Source organism: Theropithecus gelada, chromosome 12 (assembly GCF_003255815.1).
Source record: "Theropithecus gelada isolate Dixy chromosome 12, Tgel_1.0, whole genome shotgun sequence".
NCBI lineage: Eukaryota > Metazoa > Chordata > Mammalia > Primates > Cercopithecidae > Theropithecus > Theropithecus gelada.
The window spans coordinates 467,151-485,724 of NC_037680.1; the positions used below are offsets into that span (position 1 = coordinate 467,151).

Genomic DNA, 18,574 nt, shown 5'->3' on the forward strand with positions numbered 1-18,574 from the left:
AAAAAAAAAAAAAAAAAAAAAAAAGAAGGCTAAAACAGGAAAGTGAAAAGGAAAGCTTCACAGGTGTATACATGTTAGAACTCATCAAACTGAAGCTTTAAATCTGTACGCTTAGTTGTATGTCAATTACACCACAACGAGGTTGTATAACATTTTCTTTAATTAAAAAGAAAAAGGTAGCGTGAACGCCATCAAAGAATTATAAAGGAAAAGGTAGTGTTTGTCTAGCCATGTACTGATACTCCCAGGAAGAGACCTGGGACAGTCCAATTCCCCCTAAGTCACCAGCTAACTCAGGGAAGGAATGGAAAAAGGAAGCATGGTGTGTGGTGGGCACACATGTGACTAGTCATGGTGACTGAGGCATTACACCATCACAGAGAGGCTATTCACCATCAACATGGGGCCATGCCCTGTCACAGCGGAGATGATCAGGACAGATCCAGCCCTCCCCATAAGGTGCCTGGCCTCGGGGGAAAAAAAATCACAGGAAAACAAACCACCAACATAGCAACATTTTATGCAGTCTTGGCAAGCAATGAGGAGTCAGCTCAGAGAGGGGCGGGTGGGGCAAGGCTGTCTCAAATGAAAGAACTGTGGGGATGGAAGAGGTCAAGGGTCATCCTGGATGGCTCCCTTCCCCCCAGCCACACCACCTCCTTCATTTCCCACTGCCATGCAGCAGCCAGACACCAGCAGGTACCTTCAGCTGTACCCAAAGGAAGACACTACCGAATGGGATCCCCGCTGTCCAGCTTAATCCCAGTTTCTGCCTCGTATTTCCACTAGCCTGAAAAGAGATCCTCCTAGAAGTCAACAAACTCTTATCTGACCAAGATGATAATTTTTTATAAAAGTGTCAAAACACAGAGCTACCCTCTGTGTGTCACATCCTGAGAACTGATGCTAGACTTCCAAGTTGGGAATCTCATTCCAAACTTCCGACCGTTTAAACGAACAAACCCAAAAGGTTCCCTTTCTTCGTACAATTAAAAACATTCATGACAGATAACTGGAAATATGAACACTGTTTACAATCTTGGTAGTAATAAAAAAAATATTTTTTAGGCGTGACAATGACACAGTTCTTATTATCCTTTAAAGATATTTAAAAAGCTGACGAACATAGTATCTGAGATTTGATTCAAAATAATATAGAGGAAAGTGGCAGGGGCCCAGATGAAAAAGATCAGCCAAAAGCTGATAACTGCTAAAGCCAGGCGATGTGTAGGTGGGAATTATATTCCCATGTACTTATGCTAAAGCCAGGTGATGTGTGAGCAGGAATTTTTTTTTTTTGGATGGAGTCTCGCTCTTGTTGCCCAGGCTGGAGTGCAGTGGCATGATCTTGGCTCACTGCAACCTCCGCCTCCCGGGTTTACGAGATTCTTCTGCCTCAGCCTCTCAAGTAGCTGGGACTACAGGTGTGCACTACCACACCTGGTTAATTTTTGTATTTTTAGTAGAGATGGGGTTTCACCATATTGGAAAGGCTGGTGTCAAACTCCCAACCTCGTGATCCGCCTGCCTCAGCCTCTCAAAGTGCTGGGATTACAAACGTGAGCCACCACGCCTGGCTGTGAGTAGGAATTATATTCCCATGTACTTGTGCTAAAGCCAGGCAACGTGTGAGTGGGAATTATGTTCCCGTGTATTTCTGTAAATACTTGAAATGTTTCCTAATTACTCTTTTGAAGTCAAAGTATTAAAAAATATAAGGGGGCCGGGCGCGGTGGCTCAAGCCTGTAATCCCAGCACTTTGGGAGGCCGAGGCGGGTGGATCATGAGGTCAGGAGATCGAGACCATCCTGGCTAACATGGTGAAACCCCGTCTCTACTAAAAATACAAAAAACTAGCCGGGCGTGGTGGCGGGCGCCTGTAGTCCCAGCTACTCGGAGGCTGAGGCAGGAGAATGGCGTGAACCTGGGAGGCGGAGCTTGCAGTGAGCCGAGATCGCGCCACTGCACTCCAGCCTGGGTGACACAGCGCGAGACTCCGTCTCAAAAAAAATAAAAATAAAAAAATAAAAATAAAAAATATAAGGAAGACTGTTATGGATTGAAAGAAACGAGACATAAATTCAACTTTATAAAAAATTCACTATGTAATGTTGAGTACATTCTGATTCCAAACTTTTTTTTTTTTTTTGAGACAGAGTCTCGCTCTATTACCCAGACTGGAGTGCAATGGCGCAACCTCGGCTCACCGCAAGCTCTGCGTCCCGGGTTCACGCCATTCTCCTGCCCCAGCCTCCCGAGTAGCTGGGACTACAGGCGCCTGCCACCATGCCTGGCTAATTTTCTTTTTTGTATTTTTAGGAGAGATGGGATTTCACCGTGGTCTCTACCTCCTGACCTCGTGATCCACCCGCCTCAGCCTCCCAAAGTGCTGGGATTACAGGTGTCAGCCACCACGTCCTGCTCAAACGTTTTTTAAAACTTAGGGGATAACTGGGCAAACGTAAATTTGAACTACTTTTAAAATTAGAGAACTGCTGTTTCTAAGTGCGGGCATGCAAAAGCACTCCTCACTCATGTTAGGGAGGGCTACACTCAAGTCTACTGGACAAGACACAAAGGATTCTGAATTGGTTCCACAAGAAGAAAAGAAAAACCACACAACGCTCATCCTTACACAAGGTAAATACGGGAAAAGATCACTGGCGAATCTAGGTGGTGGGTACCGTGGACATTCACTGTACTGTCGGCTCGACTTTTCGGTATACATAATTTTTTTTTTCTTTTTTTTTTGAGACCAAGTCTCGCTCTGTTGCCTAGGCTGGAGTGCAGTGGTGCAATCTCTGCTCACTGCAAGCTCCGCCTCCCTTCTCCTGCCTCAGCCTCTGGAGTAGCTGGAACTACAGGCACCTGCCAGCACGCCTGCCTAATTTTTTTTTTTTTTTGGTAGAGATGGGGTTTCACCGTGTTAGCCAGGATGGTCTTGATCTCCTGACCTCGTGATCCACCCACCACAGCCTCCCAAAGTGCTGGGATGACAGGTGTGAGCCACCGCGCCCGGCTAATTTTTTTTAATAATAATTAAGGTGGAAGGCTGGGCGTGGTAGCTCACGCCTGTCATCCCAGCACTTTGGGAGGCCGAGGCAGCCGTATCACATGAGCCTAGGAGTTGAGACAAGCCTGGCCAAGCTGGCAAAACCTTGTCTCCAAAATTAAAAAAAAAAAAAAAAAAAGTAAAAATACGCAAGGTGAAAAGTATACAGTACTTTCAGATGCTGACACACAACTGAGAGAGTGTACGCTAGCCAGAAATCTCCATGGAAATATAACAGTCATGTGTGAGGTAAAAGAACCAGTAAGGAAGCTAGCTGAAAGGGCCCATGGATCACCATACCCAAATGCACCCCTAGAAGATGAATTATAGTCAGGCGCAGTGGCTCATGCCTGTAATCCCAGCACTATGGGAGGCTGAGGCGGGTGGATCACCTGAGGTCAGGAGTTTGAAACCAGCCTGGCCAACATGGTGAAACCCCGTCTCTACTAAAAATACAAACGTTAGCCAGGCTTGGTGGCACATGACTGTAGTTCCAGCCACTCGGGAAGCTGAGGTGGGAGAATCACTTGGACCCGGGAGGTGGAGGCTGCAGTGAGCAGAGATTGCGCCAATGCACTCCAGCCTGGGCAACAGAGAGAGATCCTGTCTCAAGAAAAAAAGAAAAAAAAGAAGACGACGACTACAAAATTTTGCCCAGCCTTTAAAAAGGCCATCAGCAGGAAGGGTTCTACAGCAGTCTGAAAGATGCTGATGTGGAAGATGGCCTGGTAGTAAGGCATAGGCTGGAAAAAAACAGTCAAACCATGCCACTGAACATGTTCAATCTATACAGCCAGCGTGCAACAAGAAGTTACAGTTCTATCTGATAACTGATTCACTAAAGAATGAGAAGAAAAAGAAAAAGCTATTAGAAGTTGTTAAAACAAGCAATAAACCCACGACCTACATCCATCAACATTGCTAATAAGAAAGTCCTTGACCTTTTCGTCACTGTTCGAACTGCAGAAAGAGCTCCGAGTGAAGAGAAGATGCAAGCTGCCAACCTGAACGAACCTCTAATAGAGAGTATAAAACCAAAGTAAGGAAAATCTGAGAACACCTCTCTTCAAAGAGGGAGTCTCTGAGTCAGAAGCGCTCATCTGGCCCACCACATCCACTGGAAAAGGTGAAGTCCTTTCTCAGGCTTCAGTCGAGGCGCCCACCTATGATGTCTTCCTTTTCTTTTATTGAAAGCCTCAAGCAGCAGAAATCCCTTCAGCTAGCCCTAGGTTTCCCAATCCAATCACCCACGGTGTCTTTTTTGTTTTTGTTTTGAGACGGAGTCTCGCTCTGTTGCCGAGGTTGGAGTGCAGCGGTGCGATCTCAGCTCACTGCAATCTCTGCCTCCCAGGTTCAAGTGATTCTCCAACCTCAGCCTCCCGAGTAGCTGGGATTACCACCCATGCATGTGCACCACCATGCTCAGCTAATTTTTGTGTTTTTAGTAGAGACAGGATTCATCCATGTTGGCCAGGCTGGTCGCAAAGTCCTGATCTCAAGTGATCCACCGCATCCGGCCTACCCAAGGTGTCTTACAACACTTACCTCACATGCAGGTTTTGCTGAAGCAAAAGGAGCGACTGCTCCAAGAAGGAAGCATGCAATGCATGGGATGCTAAACCTGTGCATTTCACACATGCACATTTTACTTAAAACCAAAACCAAAAAGGAACTAAACAAATATTAATGATGTGCACGCTCAAGTTATTGAGGTGAGGTATACTTAGGCCCACAACTTACTCTGAAATGAAACCCATCAAAAAATAAGATGGACTGAAGGATGGATGGAGTAACGTGTATGTGATACAAGTAAAATGTTACTTGTAAAAGTTGACTTTAAAAAGTTTAATCGTAGAATCTTAGCATCCATATATAGATGATCACTGAAATTTCTGCAGCTTTTCTGTGATATCTGAAATTTTTTACAATAAAATGTTGAAAAAAGTCAACTACTTCTCATCAGACCAATAGTTTTTAATATATATTATCTTACTGCTTTTTCTTATGACTGTGCGGCTATGTTCTAACGCTCACCAGAAAACTCTGGTCTTGGCTTAGGCATGAATGTTACACCATTTTCTAGCCAGCATTTAAGAAAAGTGCATTTCAAGTAAGGCAAACAGGTCTCCCTATCAATTTAAGACTTAGTGTGGGGCCAAGAGCTATGGTGCACACCTGTAATCTCAACACTTTAGGAGGCCAAGATGGGAGGATAACCTGATTCCAAGAGTTCTGAGACTGGCCTAGGCAGCATAGCAAGACCTCGTCTCTACAAAATAAAGATTAGCCAGGCATGGTGGGGTGTACCTGTAGTCTCAGCGACCTAGGAGGCCAAGGCAGGAGGATCGCTCATTGAGTCCAGCAATTCTGGGTTACAATGAGCTATGATTGTACAACCACACTCCAGCCTGGGCGACTGAGCCAGACCCTGTCTCTAAAAACTAATAATTTTAAAAATTTTTAAAAAACTAAGTAAAAACAAAATTTTAATTAAAAATAAAGACAGTGTGTGCTTGTCACCTTCCTTAAGTTTTTTTTTTTCATTCAGCAGTAAGTCCACCATATCCCTCCATAGTAATTCAACAGGAACTTCACAAACTTCAAATAAACAAACATACACAATTACCTCATCGTACCCAAAACCATACACTGCCCCCTGAAATACCAAATTCATTCAGTGCTAGGTCTTTCCAAAACAACAGCTTTCCAGATTCTCCCTCCCCAAGAAGCCCGTCTGTGCCGATGCAAGCCACGCGGCGCGAAGAACAGAAGCTCCCTCCTTCCACTTTTACCAAACCTGCGAGCAACCCTGGCTGGGCCCTCAGGAAGGACATGCACAGGGTCACTGACTTTAGAATGCCAACTGTTCGGGAACCAGAAACTTTTTATTTAAATAGGTCATTTTTTTTTTCCAAAAGTACTGCGTACCACACAGATTTTTATAATAATTTTTTAGTAAAAAAGACATTTATTTAGAAAATTTTAAAAATTCAGAAGCCTAAAGTACATGTGAGGAGAAAAGATCTGCACCAAAACACAGCATCATGAAATTTCTGAACAGGAGCGGCAAAAATCCTACAGAGTAGCAAAGAAAAAACAATGTTACACTCAATCAGGCACCAACAAGGTATCCCAATTCTCAGCAGCAGTGGTGGAAGCTGGAAAGCCATTGAGCAAAGGCCTGAAAATTCTGGGGGGAAGTAACTGCTACTCTAGAATTCTACATCCAGACAAACCATCAACCAAGTGTGCGTGCAGAATAAAATGTTTGCAGACATGGAAAATCTCAAAATTGTGATTTTTCCATACTCTCCCAGGTGCTTACTGAAGAAAATCCCCCGCCAAAGCCAGAGTAAACTAGGAAAAAAGAAAAGAAAACTCAGGCAGAAGGGAAAGGCAAAAGCAAGCCCTAGGATGATGAGGAAGAGTGACCCCCCAGGGTCTGGCCCAGAGGACAACCAGACCAGGTAAGAGAGAGGAAGGGAGGGCTTCAGAGCTCACCAGGAAAACACAACACACAGGTATCGGAAATTGCTAAGAAGAGATCTCAACACATCGGGGGTAGCTGGAGGTTTAAGTAATGCTATGGTCACAGAAACCTAATCAAATATACCAGGTAAGTACAGTATTAATTCCAGGGAAATCACAGTAGATGCAGAAGAAATTGCAACAGGGCACAGGACAACAGGATCGCCACATAGAGGACAGAGCTGTCAACAATGCTGATGTGACCACAATAACAGAACTGTGAAGGAAGGTAGGGGCAGCAAAGTGAGAAGTCAGTAAAGCAGTGCCACTTTACGAAAAGAAGCAGGGAACAGCAGAGACACGTCATGTGGACGCACGGAAATCACAAGCAAAAGCAGCTTTAAAGAATTAAAGAGCTCGAGTTTGCCCATGGGGAGTGAAACGTGGGGGCTCCCACAAGGGAGGAGGGAACTGCTACTGTTCATTTTAAAAAGCCTTTTGGAGCGCTGCGATCTTTTACCTAAGTGAATGTAAACCTTTAAGAGGGAAAGAAACAGGCTCCACAGGACCTCACAGCCTATTAATATTCCAAAGACTACTCTCTCCTGCTTGGCTGCCATGCGTGAAGTTTAATTTTTAAACAAACCAAGGGTTTCATTTTATGGCTATAATTCTGAGTTCAAAAAGAAAATAAATGCCGGGCGTGGGGGCTCATGTCTGTAATCCCAGCACTTTGGGAGGCTTAGGTGGGTGGACCACCTGAGGTCAGGAGTTCAAGACCAGCCTGACACACATGGAGAAACCCTGTCTCTACTAAAAATACAAAAATTAGCCAGTGTGGTGGAGAGCACCTGTAATTCCAGTTTCTCAGGAGGCTGACGCAGGAGAATCGCTCTGCCTCCCGGGTTCAAGTGATTCTCCTGCCTCGGCCTCCCAAGTAGCTGGGACTACAGGTGCCCGCGACCACGCCTGGCTAATTCTTTTATTTTTAGTAGAGACAGGGTTTCACCGTGTTAGCCAGGATGGCCTCGATCTCCTGACCTTGTGAACCGCCCGCCTCAGCCTCCCCAAGTGCTGGGATTACAGGCATGAGCCACAGCACCCAGCCAACATTTGTATCTTTTAAAAATAAGTGCTAATGTAATAAACATCTAAACCACCTTGTAAAGAACAGACTGTTCTGACAATTTCAGATCCTCATTACAAATACTAGTTATAGGTCCCTGTGACTCTAAGTGGGAGCAGAACAGAGGCCTCAGTGTGCTGGCCCAGCTGACATCTGTGCCTGATCGTAGGCTTGGTGCTGAAATCCTCCCATAACAAATCAAGGAGTTATCTATCCATTATTCCAACGCCAAAGGTGAAGTTAAACAACTTACCCAGGGAGTGACACAGCCAGGAGTATAAGCCACATCCAGCTAACTCCACAAACCAAAGCTCTGATTCCAAAAATGGACAGCCCAGTTGTATTAATTCATTCTCACACTACTAATAAAGAAATACCCGAGACTGGGTAATTTATAAAGGAAAGAGGTTTAATGGACTCACAGTTCCACATGGCTGGGAGGCCTCACAATCATGGTGTAAGGCAAAGGAAGAGCAAAGGCACACCTTACACAGCGGCAGGCAAGAGAGCGTGTGCAGGGGAACTGCCCTTTATAAAACCATCAGATCTCATGAGACTTATTCAGTATCACAGGAACAGCACAGGAAAAATCCACCACCATGATTCAATTACCTCCCACCAGGTCCCTCCAATGACACGTGGGGATTATGGGAGCTACAGTTCAAGATGAGATTTGGGTGGGGACACAGCCAAACCATATCACCACTCTTGATGTGTGCATACACAGCCTTGTTCAGGAGGACAAAATGAATGAATGACACCTTCTCCATTTCCAGATTCCGAAAAATAGAATTCTTCAGCAAAAGACATCTCATCACAAGGTTCTCAGATTCCTCTTATGTTACAATTGGAAGAGGGCTAAGAAATACGTGGCATTTGGATTACAAAAGTGCTCTGGAAGCCAAACTCCACATATACAGCGTTGAAACCACAAGTCAGCATTGGGTACAAACTGGATGGCAAGAGAACCAAAAGGCAGATCAAGAAAGCAGCAGGGGCCGGGTGCAGTGGCTCACTCCTGTAATCCCAACACTTTGGGAGGTCAAGGTGAGAAGATTGCTTGAGCTCACGAACTTGAAACCAGCCTGGGCAATACAGTGAGACCCCATCTCTACAAAAATTTTTTAAAAATTATCTAGGTGGGGTGACTTGTGCCTAAGGTTCCAGGTACTTGGGAAGCTGGGGCAGGAGGATCGCTTGGCCGTGAGCCAAGTTCATGCCACTGCACTACAGCCTAGGCAACAAAGTGAGATCCTATCTCTCACACACACACACACACACACACACACACACACACAGAGAGAGAAAGAGAGAGAGAAAGCAAGAGAAAGAGACAGAGAGAAAGCAGCAGGAAGGGAAAAAAACTTCTCTTTTAAAATTTTTTATACTGATAATTTTGGCTTGCTCATCAGAAACAGGGATAGGCTCACTGAAAAGGGAATTAAAAAATTCAAAACATGAGGCTGGGTGTGGTGGTTTATGCCTGTAATCCCAACAGTTTGGGAGGCTGTGTTGGGAAGATCCCCTGAACTCAGCAGAAAAACGCTGTAACTACCACTGGACTTCACCTTGGGTGAAATCACAAGACCCCCATCTCTTAAAAACAAACACCTAAGACATGAAAACAGAGAGGATCCCAGAAAAAGATGGGCACACAGCTCTGATCCAGACTCAGGTCAGATGGCCAACAGCACTTGTGGGACATCAGAAAGACTTTCTTTTTTCTTTTTTTTTTTGAGACAGAGTCTCGCTCTGTCACCCAGGCTGGAGTGCAGTGGCGCGATCTTGGCTCACTGCAACCTCTGCCTCCCAGGTCCAACTGATTCTTCTGCCTCAGCCTTCCAAACAGCTGGGACTACAAGTGTGTGCCACTACACTTGGCTAATTTTTGTATTTTTAGTAGAGACGGGGTCTCACCATATTGGCCAGGCTGGTCTTGAATTCCTGGCCTCAAGTGATCTGCCCACCTTGGCATCCCAAAGTGCTAGGATTACAGGCATGAACCACCGTGCCTGGCTGCCTTGTATTTTTCATTCACCAATTTCACAGCTTCTCCTACAAGACCAGAAGATCTGGCACTGGTGTGCCAACAGTCTGGCACCCAACAACTGCCTGGCACCCGTCAGCGGATGCCCCTCTAAACAAGGCAGGCCATTTGGGCAGCTGCAGTTGCTACCTACCTGTCCCTGCTTCTAGATTACAGAACAATTTGAGAGCAGTCTTGGAAAAGGGACAACACAGGCCTTACCTCCCTATGAGAAAGGAGAGATGTTCAAGAAGATGGGTGACAAGCTGGGCATGGTAGCTCACGGCTATAATATCCCAGCACTTTGGGAGGCTGAGGCAGGAGGATCACTTAAGCCTAGGAGTTTGGGACCAGTCTAGGCAACACAGTGAGACCCAACTCTACAAAAAATAGAAAAATTAGCCGGGTGTGGTGGTGTGCACCTGTAATCCCAGCTACTCGGGAGGCTGAGGGGCGAGCATTGCTCGAGCCTGGAAAGTTGAAGGCGCAGTGAGGTGTGACTGTACCACTGCACTGCAGCCTGGGCGACAGAGCAAGACCTCGTCTCAAAATAATAATGAGATGGGTGGCACATGTTCCACAGGGTGGCCCCCAGAGGCGCCCAAGGTGGGAAGTTGTCAGCAGCACTCGGCCTCCAAACACTACCCTGCCTCTGCGAGGCAGTGCTGCACATTTTTGGCAAGAACAGCTCTGTCAGCCTGAAATAAACTCAAGGTTCTTCTTGTAAAATAAAAAAGCTGAAAGTTTTTTTTTTTTTTGAGACTGAGTCTGGCTCTGTCGCCCAGGCTGGAGTGCAGTGGCCGGATCTCAGCTCACTGCAAGCTCCGCCTCCCGGGTTTACGCCATTCTCCTGCCTCAGCCTCCCGAGTAGCTGGGACCACAGGCGCCCGCCACCTCACCCGGCTAGTTTTTTGTATTTTTTAGTAGAGACGGGGTTTCACCGTGTTAGCCAGGATGGTCTCGATCTCCTGACCTCGTGATCCACCCGTCTCGGCCTCCCAAAGTGCTGGGATTACAGGCTTGAGCCACCGCGCCCGGCCAGCTGAAAGTTTTAAGTACATTTTCACACTGATTTGTGCCTCCATGAAGACATGAGTAAAAGTGGGCTACCTCTGAAAATCCTAAAAGAGTAACTTATGTTATGGTGGTCTACAGCATGATCATCACATGCCACATTCATACGTATGCCGAGGATACAAACTTCAATCCATTCCTACCATCACACACAAAAACTAACTCCAAATGGGTCACAGACATAAATGAAAAACCTACAAGTGTAAAACTTCTACAAGAAAAAAGAAGAAAATATTTGTGAAGTTAGGTTACACAGGTTTCTTTTTTTTTTTTTTGAGACGGAGTCTCACCACCCTGTAGCCCAGGCTGGAGTGCAGTGGCGTGATCTCAGCTCACTGCAAGCTCCGCCTCCCGGGTTCTCACCATGCTCCTGCCTCAGCCTCCCGAGTAGCTGGGACTACAGGCACCCACCACCATGCCCAACTAATTTTTTGTATTTTTAGTAAAGAGTGGGTTTCACCGTGTTAGCCAGGACGGTCTCGATCTCCTGAGCTCATGATCAGCAGGCCTCGGCCTCCCAAAGTGCTGGGATGACAGCCGTGAGCCACTGCGCCCAGCCAAGTTACACAAGTTTCTTAAGTATGGTACCAAAAAGCATGATCCATAAAACGACTAACCCTCATCAAACTTTTTTTTTTGAGACAGAGTCTCACCCTGTCACCCAGGCTGGAGTGCAATGGCATGATCTCAGCGACCTGCAACCTCTGCCTCCTGGGTTGAAGCGATTCTCCTGCCTCAGCCTCCTGAGTAGCTGGGATTACAGGAGCGCACCTCCAAGCCCAGCTAATTTTTGTATTTTTAGTAGAGACAGGGTTTCACCATGTTGGCCAGGCTGGTCTCGAACTCCTGACCTTGTGATCTGCCCACCTCGGCCTCCCAAATTGCTGGGATTACAGACGTGAGCCACTGCGCCTGGCCCAAACTTTTAAAACCACTTTTAAAGACACTGTTAGAAGAATGAAAAAGTCACAGACTGGGAAAAAACATGCATATATCTGGTAAGAACTCTCAAAACTCAATGATAAAAAAACAATAACCGACATACAGGAAACGCTGTATACAAATTCTTCACCAAAGTCACACAGAAGGCAAATACGCACATGAAAAGATACTGCTACACATTCACTAGAATGGCTAGAATTAAAAAGACTGACCACACCAAGTGTTGTTAAGGATGTGGAGGAACTGCAACTCACAAACACTGCTGGCAGGAATGTAAAATGGTACCACCATTTTGGAAGACAGTTTGGCAGTTCCTCACAAAGTTAAATACACACCTGCCATAATAACCAGCCACTCGAATCCTCTGTATTTATTACTCAAGAGAAATCAAAGCATATGTTCACACAATAAACTGCATGTAAATATTAACAGCATTTTCATTTCTAATAGCCCAAAACTGCAAATAACCCAAACGTTCATCACATGGTACATGGATAAGCAAACTGAAATATTTATTTCCATACAATAAACTACTACCTAACAATAAAAAGGAATGAACTACGGATACACACTACGAGACGGATGGTTCTTTCAAGGCAAAACACAAAAGGAAAACCACTCTAAAGGGAAAAAATGGGCCAATGTGGCAAACAGCCAGGGACTGAAAGTCGAGACTCTTGGCATAACTGTGTCTTAGAGTCATGGGAAACCACTGAGAAAAACTCATCTGGGAGCATCGCTCTGGTTTAAATGGGAAGAACACTAACCCAGGGAGAGAAAGCTCGGGAGCATGACGACCAAGTCAAGAAGGTTTTTTTCAGGCTGTGAACTACAGGCTGAACAATGGTAGTCATAGTGGAAATGGAAAGGAAGAGATGGATGTAAGGACAGAACATAAAGGCAGAATTTTATGATTCACAAAACTGGAAGAATTTGGGGAAAGGACACTGCTATTGTGTCCTCCTCTGTCAGAGTTAACTGTGTTAGGCCAGTGTGAGGGACAAAGCTGCCCCAGCAGTCCCAGGATTAAGGCCACACCACAGCCTCAGATCAGAGTGTGCACCACCACTGCTGCGGGTGAAAAAAGTCCAAAAGGAAAACACCGGAGAGTGCAGGCTCCTAGGAGGAAATCCCACTAAACAACCAATCTCCTCACGATTCAGACCCAAACCAATTCCACTTTCAATAGTAACAGTGATTTCCAAAATCTAAAAATATTCCTATGTACCTTACATGGAAAATAATACTTTTTAAAAAAATATGATCAGAGTGCTAAAGTACTCAAACAAAAAATTATCTCTAAAAACATTAACATAGAAATTCCACCTGTTAGCATGGCAAGAGTCTTCAGTTTCTAGTAGGTGATACTACTTCACGAACAGATGCTCTGGCAGAGTTAACTCTAACAACCTAGTGATTACAGATTTGCCTTGTGGGAGGACATGAGAAACATAGTATATAAAGCTTTAGTGCAGTGAGAATTAAGCTTTTGTTGCACTTATCAACAGGCTAATTTAATGAACTTGAGAAATCGACTCAACCAAGTCCTAATTCTAAACCCACCCTTCTCAAAATCCATCCCTTGACCTTTCTCTCCCATCTGTATGTACAAAGCATTTTATCACCCAGCACATACCTGTTTGGAAGGTAGGATTTGCTCCAGGATACATGTTAGGAGAATAGGCAGGAGCTGCTGCTGCATAGCCCATGGGAAAACCAGCTGAAGAAAAATACAGAACAATCTCATGTCATCAACTGAAGCAGTGACGCACAATCACCAGAGTTCCTGCAAAGCCTGTCCAAAGCTCTTACCTTCGTCCCCAGAACTCCACGGACTGACTTAAGCAGCCCCGAGAGCACTATGTGTGGCCAACGATGTGTCTCTAGTTGTCTTCTTCCCATAGAACTTTGTTTTTTGTTGTTGTCGTCCTTTGAGACAGAGTTTCGCTTTCGTCGCCCAGGCTGGAGTGCAATGGCACGATCTTGGCTCACTGCAACCTCTGCCTCCCAGGTTCAAGCAATTCTCCTGCCTCAGCCTTCCAAGGAGCTTACAGGTGCATGCCAACACACCTAATTTTTGTACTTTTAGTAGAGACGGAGTTTCATCACATCAGCCAAGCTGGTCTCAAACTCCTGACTTCAGGTGATCCACCCACCTCAGCCTCCCAAAGCGCTGGGATTACAGGTGTGAGAATGGCGCCTGGCTTTCCCTCAGAATTTTGACAGGTCACAATTATATATTTTATTTTTTATTTTGGGGGGGGGACAGAGTTTCACTCTTGTTGCCCAGGCTAAAGTGCAGTGGCACGATCTCGGCTCACTGCAACCTCCGTTTCAAGCGATTCTCGTGCCTCAGCCTTCTGAGTAGCTGGGATTACAGGTGTTTACCACCAGGCCTGGCTAATTTTCGTGTTTTTAGTAGAGACGGGGTTTCACCATGTTGACCAGGCTGGTCTTGAACTCCTGACCTCATGATCCACCTACCTTGGCCTCTCAAAGTGCTGGGATTACAGGCGTAAGCCACAGTGCCCAGCTTCAATTATAACATTTCTGGAAGTTTCATTCCAAACTCTAAATCACATAATTACTTAACAAGAGTAATAAGGGTGCTAAGGGTATCACGCACTAGGTCCTGTTACCCTCATCTGACTTCACGGCACAAAGTCTGTAAGAATCACTTGAACCCGGGAGATGGAGGTTGCAGTGAGCTGAGATTGTGCCACCACGCTCCAGCCTGGGTGATGTCGAGCAAGACTGTCTCAAAAAAATAAAAATAAAAAAAATAAAAGCGGTATAATCTTTATAATAAGCACCAAAAGAATAGTAAAATAATTTTTTTTTTGAGACAGAATTTCGTTTTTGTTGCCTAGGCTAGAGTGTGACGATGCTATCTTGGCTCACTGCAACCTCCGCCTCCCAGGTTCAAGCGATTCACCTGACTCAGCCTCCCGAGTAGCTGGTATTACACGTCCGGCTAATTTTTTGTATTTCTAGTGGAGATAGGGTTTCACTATGTTGACCAAGCTGATCTTGAACTCCGGACCTCAGATGATTCGCCTGCCCCAGCCTCTCAAATTACTGGGATTACAGGCATGAGCCACCACGCCCAGCTATAAAAGAACTGTTCATAAGTTAATGAAGAATTAAATGAACAGGTTGGGCACGGGCAGAGAAACTCCATCTCAAAAAAATAAAAAGGAAGAAAGCATTTTGAGGAAGAGCTACTTTTTTCCATTAAATGTAAACAAAAAGAAAAGTTATAGACCAGACTCTCCATTGGCCAGTAGAGTACAAAGTTGCATAAAAGCATTTTCCTTTCTCGTATCTTCTTAGCTTTTGGCAGTGAAGTTTCAAAATTACAGAAATCTTCCTTTAAACGTGTTTTGTAGACCAAAAATAAAAAAAGCCTAAAAAAATGTTTTACTCCAATTCTCTTGACCAGTCAGTAAATGACAGCCCACACGGCAATTTCAGCACACCGCCTGTTGTCGCGGTTTCACTGGAACACGCACACCCTTACATGCTCAGTATTATCTACGGCTGCTTTTGTGCTACGAAGGCAGAGTTGAGTGGTTGTGATGACAGAGATGGTATGATCCACAAAGCGTAAAGTATTTTTATCTAGACCTTTATCTAATTTACCAATCCCTGCTTTTGACTAACCAAACAGCAGGAGCAAAATGCACATACCTCAGCATCCTCCTCACAGCTTTGCACAAAACTAGTGATTACAAGAGGCAATCCTTGTCTTATTGTACTGATGAGAACCGTAAGCGTGTGCTAATGCCATTGGTTTTGGCCATTCCTCTGGCTCCAGCTGCACTCAGGATCCTCCTTAGCTATTTAAAACACTGTTTAAACTGGTGTTGACACAGCTCATCACTAAATTATCTTTCATCAATTCTGGAAAATTCTGTCACTGCTTTTTTTTCTTTTTTTTTTTTTTGAGACGGAGTCTTGCTCTGTTGCCCAGGCTGGAGTGCAGTGGCACGATCTCTCCTCACTGCAAGCTCCACCTCCCGGGTTCTCGCCATTCTCCTGCCTCAGCCTCCTGAGCAGCTGGGACGACTGGCTCCCGCCACCACGCCTGGCTAATGTTTTTGTATTTTTAGTAGAGACAGGGTTTCACCGTGTTAGCCAGGATGGTCTCCATCTCCTGACCTCGTGATCTACCCGCCTCGGCCTCCCAAAGTGCTGGGATTACAGGCGTGGGCCACCGCGCCCGGCCTGTCACTCCTTGTCTTATGGTTTCTCTACTCAGTCCTGGAGAAGAGCTCCAGATGTTTCTTTACTGTTGTTTTCCTGCCTTTCCTTATGCTGCATTCTGGTTTCTTCTCTCTTAACAAGTGTTTTGTCTTGACATTAACCTGAAACTTGTTCATACGCCATTTTGTTTCATTTCTTAAAGTTCCAGCTAGTTCTTTTTTCCCAGCATCTTGTTCCCCTCTTATGTTTCTGATTCTTTCTATCTACAATTCTTCTAAATTTGTCTGTGTGACATAGTTTCTACCTGATGGTTCTTCTCCTGCAGTCTGTCATGGGTGGTGCCTCTTACTTGATGGAGGCATCCCATGCTAGCAGGCAGAACTTTGCCTGCAGGAAGCCCACGCAACCTGGGTTGTGAACATATGCCCCCACAGCAGTTCTGCATTCGCTGCTGTCAGATGCTCCAGGAGTAACGAAGCCTGGAGACTATTTTTATGTTAATTTCTCAACTTCTGAACCCCTGGGGAGTATAATACAAGCTAGAGCCCCAAACATCTCTGAATGCTTACAAAGTCTTAGTAAGGATCTCCCCCTGTTCTCAGAGCCCAAGCATCCAAACTTCCTTATGGGGCCACTGGACGACTAGACTGTTTAGTCTATCTCTTTGCTGGGGAGTATCCCTCTCCAGAGGGGTGAGAATGATTGATAAGAAGTCTCACTTCCATTCCCTTTTGCAAGGGTCCTAAGACTCAATCTCTACCCCCATGTGGGTTGCTAAAACCCACAAATAGCACATGTCCCCAGGAGAGGCAGGACATTAGTTCAAAGGCCAGGTGAGCTGAGTTTAACAGGGCTTTCACGTTTGACCCCAGCTATCTCTCTTACCTCCTGCAAGTTCAGTTATACATTTGTAAAATGTTTTATTTCATTTTCTGAGAGTCTTACAGCAACAAAGTTTTGGGGTTATCTCTTCTATCATATTATCAAAACCCAAACTGAAACTGTATCATTACAAATAACTACTCCTTGTGCAAAGTCACCAAAGGGAACAACCATTTGTTATTTTTGACCAACCAGCTCTTGTTCCCTCAATATCCATTTCCTTGCAACCTTCACTTGCAGTCCATATTTGACTAGCTGACTCCACCAGAGGGATGTGGATCAGGCCTAAGTCAATCAGCAGACTCCCCTTTGTGGACCAGGGATAGACGCTGAGTTTAATCAGAACAAAGCCCAGAACCGGTTTGAACAGAGAACAAGCAGCCCCATCGGGCTTTCCTGTAGGGTGAAGGTAAAGAGGCTCTTAGTGAGGGACTACTGCGAGGGGCCTGAACTTCAGAGACCACAATGAGAAGGAAAGGGACCTGTGACCAACACTAAGTCAACACTGAGGAAGTGAAGCTGAGACCAGGAGGTAGAGAAACTGCATCCTGGTCCCAACTGCTGGAGCCACTAGATCAAGTTTTGACCAAATCCAGTCCTACCACTTGATTTTTTACTTCCAGGTATTTTCTTTCTTGTCTAAGCCACTTAGAGCTCCATTTGTCAATAAAAAAAAGTGACATGAAAATATACCAAGTATTCAAAGTTCAAAAATGAAAACAAAATTGTACTTGCTTACCTGGATAACCAATTCCTTTGGCATTTGCATAGGGAACCCCAGAAGATCCAGGACTATAAACCGGATTCATGATTGCAAAAACTAAAAGAAAAAAAAGGCGATTTAGCCAAGCACTTTTGCTCTCTGATTGTTCTCCAGTACCAGTCCCAAAAAAGCAGGCAGCTAGAGTCCTTTCTCTGTGCTGCTTATAAAACAATACATTTCATGCTGTCCACAACCAGCAGAGAACAAAAAAGGGACACTCAATGTCCTAATGGGTGCCAAACCAGGGCATGATAAACTTTTCTTCACACTTCTCCTCAGTCCATCAGAAGCTAAGGAATAAAAATTGTTAGCTCTATGTTCACTAAAAACAAGGGGAAAGGCCAGGTACGGTGGCGCACAACTGTAATCCCAGCACTCTGGGAGGCCGAGGTGGGCAGATCACCTGAGGTCAGGAGTGTGAGACCAGCCTGGCCAACATGGTGAAACTCCATCTCTACTGAAAATACAAAAGTTGGCCGGGCATGGTAGCTCATGCCTGTAATCTCAGCACTTTGGGAGGCCAAGGCGGAGGGATCACTAGGTCAGGAGATCGAGACCATCCTGGCCAACATGGTGAAACCCCATCTCTACTAAAAATACAAAAACTAGCTGGTCGTCGTGGCGCGCGCCTGTAATCCAGCTGCTCAGGAGGCTAAGGGAGGAGAATCGCCTGAACCAGGTAGTCGGAGGTTGCAGTGCGCCAAGATTGCACCACTGCACTCCAGCCTGGCTACAGAGCAAGACTCCATCTCAAAAACAAAACAAAACAAAAACAAAACAAAACAAAAATTAGCCAACTGTGGTGACACACATCTGTAATCCCAGCTACTTGGGAGGCCGAGACATAAGAATCACTTGAGGCCGGGCGCGGTGGCTCAAGCCTGTAATCCCAGCACTTTGGGAGGCCGAGGCGGGTGGATCATGAGGTCAGGAGATCGAGACCATCCTGGCTAACATGGTGAAACCCCGTCTCTACTAAAAATACAAAAAACTAGCCGGGCGTGGTGGCGGGCGCCTGTAGTCCCAGCTACTCGG

The 18,574-nt window shown here is 45.4% G+C and overlaps 1 protein-coding gene across 1 annotated transcript in view; it reads right to left on the reverse strand.

The window, feature by feature from the left end:
- The window catches only part of FAM168B (family with sequence similarity 168 member B), a 40,009-nt gene that overhangs the window by 11,377 nt on the left and 10,058 nt on the right, over window positions 1–18,574 (reverse strand). The window contains exons 2-3 of the mRNA XM_025404450.1: window positions 17,516–17,596; window positions 13,325–13,408 (exon numbers count right to left, since the gene is read on the reverse strand). Coding sequence (XP_025260235.1) covers window positions 13,325–13,408; window positions 17,516–17,585 — 154 coding nt within the window. The 5' untranslated portion in view covers window positions 17,586–17,596. The remainder of the gene's footprint in view (window positions 1–13,324; window positions 13,409–17,515; window positions 17,597–18,574) is intronic.